General features: G+C 44.9%; 1 protein-coding gene across 4 annotated transcripts; it reads left to right on the top strand.

Annotated features, from left to right (window-relative positions):
• Positions 1-9,003, top strand: dek (DEK proto-oncogene). 4 transcript variants are annotated; one of them, XM_028012219.1, is made up of 12 exons: positions 1-139; positions 5,864-5,996; positions 6,082-6,180; positions 6,266-6,375; positions 7,064-7,158; positions 7,231-7,360; positions 7,432-7,698; positions 7,764-7,868; positions 7,938-8,013; positions 8,103-8,245; positions 8,315-8,383; positions 8,811-9,003. In XM_028012219.1, the coding sequence occupies exons 2-12, from the start codon at positions 5,915-5,917 to the stop codon at positions 8,820-8,822; spliced, it is 1,188 nt and encodes a 395-aa protein (XP_027868020.1). In that variant the 5' UTR covers positions 1-139; positions 5,864-5,914; the 3' UTR covers positions 8,823-9,003. The 4 variants fall into 4 exon arrangements, with proteins under 4 accessions (XP_027868020.1, XP_027868016.1, XP_027868017.1 ...); XM_028012215.1 differs by having other exon boundaries at positions 8,088-8,245; XM_028012216.1 differs by having other exon boundaries at positions 43-139; positions 5,823-5,996; positions 8,088-8,245.
• Positions 9,004-9,841: the final 838 nt, after the last annotated feature.

The following is a 9,841-nucleotide window of genomic DNA, read 5'->3' as shown; positions in this document are numbered from 1 at the left end:
GGAACACATGGGAACGTCATTACGTCTCAACCAATGAGCATAGCTACCATTACCGTGGTCCCGCCCAGAAGGCATCCCGCCTTGATGACTAACTGACAGCTGAGTGGCGCTCTGGTTCGGTTCGAATCTCCGGGACCAGGTAAACTTTTCTCTGCTGTGTTTGGACCGGGGGGGAGGCGCGGCGTTACGGCTGGTTCTGGTTCTTCCTGTGGTCAGAATTGGTACCGGTTTGTTACTGAAGCTAACAGCGGAGCTAACAGCTAGCTGCTTCCTGCTGGTTGGAGTTAGGCTGGTTAAACTGTTTAAACTGGGGTTTAGGGTGATAACTAGCGGGTCGGAAATACAGGGACTCAGATGGACCAGTACCATCAGAGCTTATCACTCACGCTAACTGCGGAGTTAACTAACAGCTAACTATCAGCTAACAGGCGACTAGCAGGTTTAAGTTTCCGCGCGCCAACTCGCGTGCACGTGATGCAAATAAAGAAGATCCGTCACAGTCTCTGCACGCGCCTGATCCCAGTGCACGCGCTTGACAGTATCCAGCGCTGACTGACATTAACATCTTGTCTCAGAGGCGCCAGACTCCATTCAGATTTCGGCGGATTTAACTGAATAAACGCAGCAGTTCGGTTAAACTGGGTCATTTAGCACTAGTTATTACTAGAAATGAGTCTGCATAGGTTCGGCCACGGTTCGGAATCAGAACCCAGCAGTCTGGAACAGAACCACAAGGAAAAGCTATTAGGCACGGTCCACTTCAGGTCAGAACAATACACGGTTCTGGTTTCACTTGGCAGAGATAGAAATCAGCTAGTCTGTTTCAGTGGTAACTATTGCTGGGAATACTTTGATTAGGCTATTGATAACAGTTTAATAAAAATACATAATTACATTATAACTTTAACTACATCAGAAACTTTATTCATTCGGCATGAGAACTCCTTAAAAATGGTTTTTGTTCAGTTTTTCCCTCTTCTGATTGGATGTCCTGTAGTTTATGAATATTGACTCTTTCATATCAACACCTGAGCTCTCATGTGTAAAACGTGTTTATACACAAAAACTGTGCGGCGCCATATTTTACGCACAACTCGTCATGTATTAAAATGAAAGTTTGCGTAAATATACGCAAACATTTGACCTGCAGTGAAAATGTCCAGCAGCCACACAAACTTTTTCTGTGGACAATAATAAACTAGAAAGAGTCAAAACTCACTAAATCCACTGAAATCTGATTCCGTTATTTAGACCAGGAAGCATCAAACCCCATGATTTTATGATTTTAATATTTTAGTGTTTAAACCATGACATTTATCCTCAGACAATAAGCTAACACACACACACACACACACACACACACACAGAATAAAGAAAAGAGAAATACAGGATGTGAAAACCTCAGTGTAAATAATCATGTTGCTCAGTTTGTGTCTCATAAAGATGAAACTCATCGTCTGAATGCATCTATTTATTCTCACTAGAGAGAAACCAGGGCTGATCAAACAGTTTGATTATTGATCAGGTGATCAGGTGTGGAGACAATCCCAGGTATATCAGTAGCTGCACCAAGGTGAGCCGCTACCTGAGGAGCTTTGGCTCTGATGGAGAACATGGAGCCATTGATCAGTTTTCTGCAGTCTTTACACATACAGTACAAACTGTAGCTCACAAAACGCACATTTCATTAATAAACTAAACAAAACATGTTATTGTTGTCTTACCTTATAAATGAAGTCCATGCGCTGCTCATTCTGCACAAAAATATCAGTTCATCCAAAGCCAAGTCTGGTGAAAAATAAATATGCCAAGTTTGTTAAATCTTAGCACACTGGAAGCTAGACTTACTTTGGAACAACTAGTTTTGTACACCGTGTATTTTAATAGTAATTAAATTGTAGAAAATTATAATTTAAATTGTACTATAATGTACTTTTTTGGAACAACTAAAGTTACACTTAGTATACTTTAACTATATGGCTTTTTATGTAATATAAACATGCTCTTAGTTTATCTTAAGTGTACTACTTTTGTGATTGAATTACTTTTAAAATATATTTAGTGTATTTTTATAATATTGGGATTACATATTTTATATATTAGTAGTGTGATGACAGTATGCTACAATTACACTTTTGTATTATAATTGCTAATGAAGTAACTTTGTAGTTACTGAATGTAGGGCTGTTGTAAACAAATATTTTAGTAATCGAATAATCTATCGATTATTCTTACATTTAATCGAGTAATCGGATTAAAAAATATATAAAATAAAATATTGGTGGGGATGTGCTGTGGTGGCGCAGGGGTTAAGCACAACCCACACAAGGAGGCCTTAGTCCTCGTCGCGGCTGTCGCAGGTTCGATTCCCGGCCTGGCAACCTTTGCCGCATGTCTTCCCCCTTCTCTCATTACCCTCTTTCCTGTCAATTAACTATCAAATAAAGGCCACTAGAGTCAATAAAATCTTTAAAAAAAATAAAATATTGGTAAATCTGGCATAACAGCAGTGTTACTATCAGATATCAATATCAATAAAATTCGTCATATTTGAGCTTCCCTAACAGTTACTTCTCTGTAATTTAGAAAACTAACCTGCAACAGTAACAGCTCACTTTCTAAGTTAACCTGAAGAAAAGATATACAAAAACCTGAAATTATATTCAATTTAATAATAAAGATACGCTTATAAAAAATGTCCATACTCCAGCTTTTCGTTTGTCTTCATCTTCAGTCAGTTTAATAGATGAACTGTCACCTTGCCCCATACCTGTCGAGCTTTGGGTTTGAGAAAACGGGAGATGCGGATTTGGGGACTTGGCTATGACGGTGGGGGGCAGGCGAGCGAACGAACGTAAGAGGGGAGGAAATAGACCAGGGGACGAACGTAAGAACTGGGGGAGCAATACACGATATTTCTGGCATCTTAGTTCGTCACACTCAGAAACTTGTCTACCAGCCATGAACTGCCACGACGCTCCGCCAGCCGTTTGTTCAGACCGGGATGATATGAAATTTATTGTGAGGTTCGTCCGTAAAGCTACACTTAAACTGTAACCATCAGCTACTCAGCCGCCCGCCGTGTTCAGTCTATCAGCTCACCTGTATTAATACCTGCAGCTCTTCCTGCCGTTCGCTCTGAAACAGCAGCTCCTGGAGGAGAAAGGCTGCCGTACTCCAGGCATGGCGCCAGTCATTTTAAAGATGCTTATTGGTCCCCCGAAAACAACAAAACCCCGGACATTATCATGGATCAATAAAATCCCCACGAGCCGAACTTGAAAATTGGACGTTATGATGATAACACTTTGTTTTCGTCAACAACTCAGAGGCGGAAGTGAGAGCTCTGTGCAACGCAAGTAATGGGTGCGCTAAATAATAAAACATAAATTGACAAAGCTTCGAGGTAGATACATTTTCCTCGAGGAATTTTAATAATCGAGATACTCCATTATTAATTAGGTACAGCTAGCAACACATTAGCAGCCTTCGTCCCTTCGGCTCTTTTCATGACCCACATTTCATTTCCATCGGTTCTTGTCCAGTTGTCGTCTAACTCGGACTAGGACGTCACCAGCTGGAATTTACCGAAACTACTAACTATTATCAAAGACTTTTAATTCAATATTATGCGAGTAAAAATGCCGAATTTGAACAGCATCTCTTATCTTCTCTGGCTTTATGGCTTTTCTTCTTTTTATGGCGCTTTAAAAAAAATACTGAACGTGTGCAATACCGCCACCATCTGGTCTGGAGTGTGAACTGAAGCTAATGCCGTTCGTACATCTGAAAATGGATTGGGTAAAAACAGCTTCCGTGTTTTTGTTAAAAAACTGAAAACAACAGATCATATTTGGAGAGATGTAAAACTGAAGATACTTGCTACATTTATTGTTAAAAGGGTCCACAATTAGTTCAACATGTTGGCCTTAATATGTTGCAATTTTCCTATTACCTAAAAAGTTGCTGTTTGTATTATGCCAAAACTTATAATTACTTAAAAAATGTACATCTTTTGTTATATCACCCATGGAGGTCGCCATTTTTTCACCAATGGGTTGATGACGTCATTAGGTCCATTCTGTACTGGAGTCCAAAGAGGAAACACAGCAAGGCTAACTTTACCTGAGTTCTTGTTTATTATATTGCCTATTCATAAATGAAACATTCATTGTTTCATTTTGAACCTGAAGGCAGCAGCAGTTCCTACGGCCAACTCTTCCTCTTCCTCTGTTTGCTCCTCCTCCTCATCACCTCTTGTTATTTCTAGTTCTGATCGGTTTCAATGCGCTCCAGTTCAAATTAAAAAGGCTTAATAACGTTTCTCATCACTGTTTTGGCTGGAGGAGCCAGGCAGTTGGACCGTTACACGTCATTTACCCAAAATGCATTGCAGCGTGAACAAGATGGCGACATTCCCGTGACAATATTTTATTAAAATTTATAAAAACTAAATAACCTACAGTGTTATTACTGTATTGTTTTTACATCTAAGATAAATATTTCCCAAATAAGGTCTTTTTTATAACTAATCATGGTTCCTTTAAGGGCAAGTATTGTTTTTGTTGTAGAAGCTCTGTCACTGAACAGGCAATGTTTGATGTTTTGAGGCATGAGAGATGTAATTTAAAATATACTGAAATTTCAGTATATTTAATAGTTTTCTTTTAAAGTTAGCTTTAAGTGAATTTTTAAAAATTTTATTTTAAAATATACACAAGATCTTTAAAAGCATTTCATTACTTGAACAAATACATATTTTGTTCACTTAAAGTATGCTTTTATTTAATATATTTCTTTAAAGTGTATTGAGGTAGAATAATATTTAAGTGTGTTTAAACTTTAAAGTCATAATGTCTGCTTCAATTGAAAATCCACTTTAGAAAACTGTTTAAGTGTAGAAATGTAGTCTTCTGATGTCGGAAGAGAGGAGAAAACATTAAATATATCGCTGCACTTTACTGTATGGCTAGCTCCATGACTAGATCCTGTTTCTGTCTCTTACTCTGCAGTTGTGGAGTCACAATGTCTGGGTCATGAGCGCCCCCTGCCATGAGGCCAGAGAACTGCCTGCCTCACCTCGAATCTGTTCTCTGGTTTCTGATCGCTGCTCAGCACAGAAACACGTTACACACACAGTTGGTGACAACAGACACTGAACATTATGTATATAAGCTAAATTATGGAAAATCAGTTCATACATTAAATGTTTTTAACCATTTTATTGGCGACATACAGACACGAGGAACAGGCTCCCATAGAATAGCAGCCAGTTCAGTTAGTGAGAGGTTGATCAATCCCAGGTGAGGCTCAACTCACTGCTGCCTCACCTGCTGCGTTTTTGAATGGGAAATTGCAAAAATTCAGCAAAAAATAATCAGAATTGGTTAAGCTAAATGAAAAATAAATACTTTATAGTACAAACCACAGGGTGAAAATAGCAATATAAATGATTTTATTACATAGAATTTTTCCATGATGCCTCCCCTGACCGCACGTCACTGGTGCGCAGGTATGAGCAGGTACGTACGGCTTTATACATCAGATTTTCTAAATTTGTCTGTATGCCAAAGTGTAGTGTGAAAACTGCACACTCTGTTATACCTGAGGCCTCTGGAGTTTTTATGATGATTTCTTGAGGGTGAGAGAAAAGGCTTTTATTGAAACACGGTGGAATTCATCTCTGGCGCCCCCTGTGGTGCAGGAGGTCATTAGACATAAAAACTTTTTCAATCTGAAGGCAGAAGCTTAAATGTTTCAGGTGTTGATAAATGTGTGGATTACAGATCAGAAAAGATGTGTAATATTTCTGCTGCTGTGAGATTGGAGAGCTGAGTCTGCCCTCTGCTGATTGGCCGTCCAGACATTTGCCCTCTGCTGATTGGCCGTCCAGACGTCAGACAGGAGCGAAGCGATGGATGGCTCTGCTGTCTCTGAGGAGGACGATCTGCAGAGAGACGAGGCGGCTTCCCCCAGAAGCTCCTCCAAGATCTCAGGTATCCGGATTCTCCGTCGGCCCGCCGGGTCTCTGTGGCCAGAACCAGAACTCTAAAGGTTCTGAAAGTTCTAATTCTGCTGCAGATGGTGGAGAAATCGTTGAAGGGAAGCGGACCAAAAAGACTGTGGACCGGCTGGATTTTCAGGCTCCAAAGGCTAGGGAGAAGCTGAAAGTGGCAGACGGTAAGACCCGAACAGGACCAGTCCTGGATCGGTTCTGGACCAGTACTGTTCGGGTCTGACAGGTAACCGGTTCTGATGTGTTCAGGTGGTGGAGACAAGCTGGGAGACATTCCTCGGACCAACTACGAGATCACCAGAAGGAAGGCGGAGGAGCTGAAGCTGCTGCACGCCATCCTGTTCGACCGACCCGGGAAGGTAAAGAGCCAGGAAGAGGGACTCGGACCCGGTGAGACCCGGTGAGATCTGATCCAGACAAGTTCAGCAAAACCAGAACTCCTCAGTGGTTCTACTGGGTCTGAGGAAACTCTTTGACCTGGTTCTGCTCAGCTACTCTGGGTTGAAATAATGATCGCAATAATGATCACAGTTAGTGTGCCAGTTAGCGTCCCAGCTAGAGTCACTGTTGGCGTCCCAGCTAGTGTCTCTGTTAGCGTCCCTTTTAGCGTCACTGTTGGCATCCCAACTAGCATCACAGTTAGCGTCCCTTTTAGCGTCACTGTTGGCGTCCCAGCTAGCGTCACAGTTAGCGTCCCTTTTAGCATCACTGTTGGCGTCCCAGCTAGCGTCACTGTTAGCGTCCCAGCTAGTGTCACTGTTAGCGTCCCTTTTAGCGTCACTGTTGGCATCCCAACTAGCGTCCCAGCTAGCGTCTCTGTTAGCGTCCCATCTAACAGGCCAGAAGGTCTCCAGCTTGTGCCTGAGCAACAGAACCGGGTCAGCAGCTGATGGTTCCTGATCTGATTTTGCTGAACAGAAACATCTCCATGGCCTCCTTTCTCCACCAGCTGAACCGGGTCCTGGTTCACAAAGCATTCCATCTTTCAGTTTGTAAACTGCTCCGTTCTACCAGAACCCGGTCAGTAACGGTTCTGTGTCTTCTCAGTCGGCCTCGGTAAAGAAGAACCTGCGGCTGTTCAACGGCTTCCCGTTCGCCGCAGACAGCCAGGAGTTCACCAGGAAGAGAGACAAGATGCTCAGGTGGGTTCCTCAGCTGGTTCTGGATCCCTGGAGCGGTTCTGATGGAGGTTCTGATGGACCCGTCTCCCCCAGGAACTCGAATCTGACCAACACCAAGCTGAAGCTGGTTTGCTCCATTCTGGACCTGGAGAAAAAAGGAACCCACCAGGATCTGATCGATCGGATCCTCATCTTCCTGATCGCCCCAAGGAACAGCGGAAAGGTGATCAGAAGCCCCGCCCCTCTCTACTGAGGCTCCGCCCCCTGCTAACGGCTGCTGTCGTTCCTCCACAGCGCGCACCGGTGAAGAAGAAGCGAAGAACCAAGAAGAAACTGGTCGGCGGCGACTCGCTGGCCAAGAAGAAGAAGAGCATATCCAGAGCCAGTGGCACCAAGAAGTCCAAACCCGGCAGCAAATCCAAAGCCATCGTCATGGACTCCAGCAGCGACGAAGACGACGACGAGAAGGTGGAGGCGGAGGCCGGAGGTTCTGATGCAGAGGAGAAACGGTCAGAACAGGAGGAGGAGGAAGAGCAGACTGACCAGTCAGAGTCTGATGAGGTGAGATCATCTTGGTTCTGACCCAAACCTGCTGCAGAACCCTGAACAGGTTCTGGTTGTTTCAGTCCTCCAAGCCCAAGTTCAGCAGAGGGAAGAAGAAGCAGCAGATACCATCGAAGAAGAGATCCAGGAGCCAGCGCTCTGACGGAACCAGCGAGGCAGAGGAGAAGGTACCAGCCCCCGGTCTGAATCTGGGACCGGAACCGGGTTCTAACGGAGAGCTCTGCTGTCTGTTTCAGCCAAAGAAGAAGAAAGTAGCCGGCGCCAAAACCAAGAAGGCCGACAGCAGCAGCAGCAGCAAGAACACCAACCCAGGTGAGCCACAGCTCCAGAACCTGAACCGTGTCCGACCCGGGTCTGGTTCTGACCCCTGCGTATGTTGACCTCTGACCCCCACGGTTCAGCCGAGGACAGCTCCGACGAAGACGAGCCGCTCATCAGGATGGTGAAGAAGGCTCCGACAGACGAACAGCTGAGGAAGACGGTGGAGAGTCTGCTGAAGGAGGCCGACCTGGAGGAGATGACTATGAAGCAGATCTGCCTGAAGGTCGGAGCGCTGACCCCGCATGACCTCTGACCCCGCCGGGCCCTGCATGACCTCTGCTTTCTGCTGCAGGTGTTTGACACGTATCCAGAACACGACCTGAGCGGCAGGAAGGACTTCATCAAGCAGACGGTCAAGACCGTAAGTCTGACCTTCTCACCCTCATCATCCTCACCACAGACGGTCCAGCCTGGTTCTGGTTCTCCCTGGGTCCAGAACAATAAATCAATAATATGTATAGACATGTGATCAATATCGATAGATAATGTCTTATAGAATATGTAATAATTTCACTGAACTGCACGGCATTCTGGGAGATGTAGGCAGAGGAAAGGCTTTAGCTGCTAAACTTCTCATGAGCTAGCTGGATAGCATCAACTCGCTCGCTCTTTGGTTGCCTAGCAACAATGTGTAGCATAAGTTGCGCGGCAGCTGTTTCAGGTTTCTAGCCCTCACCAGAACCGGACTGGGTCCAGAACCGGACTGGGACCTGTCTGAGTCATCCAGCAGGGGGCGCCGTATCCTGACAGGAAGTGAGCGTCATGCTGTCCTCTTTGTCTCCTCACAGCTCATCACATGAAGATGCCCAGGTGTCCATGGCAACAGGCTCCACCCTTGTTTTCTGTTATTATGGGATGTGGTCAACAGGTTTTTACGTTGGTTCCGTTTGTAATGAAGTCGATCCGTTGCAGAGGCGTGGCGCCCCCTGCTGGACGGCTCCGCATCAACATGTTCAATAAATTTGTACATTTTTCAACAAAGTTGGTTTGGACTCTGATTCAACATGCTCCCTGCAGGACCGGTTCTGGTTCTGGTCCAGGACAACAGCTGACCTGCATGCAGAATAGAACCACCGCTGATCTAAATCCCCCTTCAATCAGAAGCAGCTTCTCCTCACTGACCCGGTTCTACTGGTTCTGTTGGGAACCAGGTTCTCTGACTCGGTTCCAGTCTCTTGGATTGTGGAAAACCAGAAAAGGTACTGAGATGAAAATTGGATCATGGAAAGTCCAGCTTCTTGTGACCCGGTTAGACTCTGAGTGGTGGTTCTGATGGACCGGATGACTCGGCTATGGAGGTCCAAACAGGACCGGATCGATGCAGTCCAACGCAAGAATTTATTTGATCTATTTTAATATTTTCTTCATGTTTTTATTCTTTTTTTCACAATTTATTCTAAACTTCCTGAAACAGGTGGAACCGCAGCAGGAACCTTTCGGACCTGCTGGGTCAGAACCCGTCTGAAACGCATCCAGTATTTGGAGAATAACTGCCAAGCAGGTTTTGGTCTGGTTCTGTAGCTGGTTCTACATGGAGACACAGATGGGTTCTAAAAGCCTGAACAGAACCGGTCCATCCCAGCTCTCTGCTGCCCCCAGTGGCCACCTGTCCCCAAGTCATTTCTGTCGTGCGGCCACCGGGAGGCGGCAGAGAGCTCCACCGTCGTGAAACACTGAGTCATCAGAACCAGCAGAGTCTCCGTTCTGATGGAGAGCAGGAAGATCATCTGCTGCTGGAACGAGAAACCGGGTCAGGAGACGGAACTGGGCCAGAGAAGTGTGGATTCCTGATCAGGCTCTGCAGAAAGGTCCCGATTCG

Source organism: Xiphophorus couchianus, chromosome 3 (genome assembly GCF_001444195.1).
Source record: "Xiphophorus couchianus chromosome 3, X_couchianus-1.0, whole genome shotgun sequence".
Classification (NCBI taxonomy): Eukaryota; Metazoa; Chordata; class Actinopteri; order Cyprinodontiformes; family Poeciliidae; genus Xiphophorus; species Xiphophorus couchianus.
The sequence above is the reverse complement of the archived record's forward strand: the minus strand, read 5'-3'. Positions and strand labels throughout refer to the sequence as shown.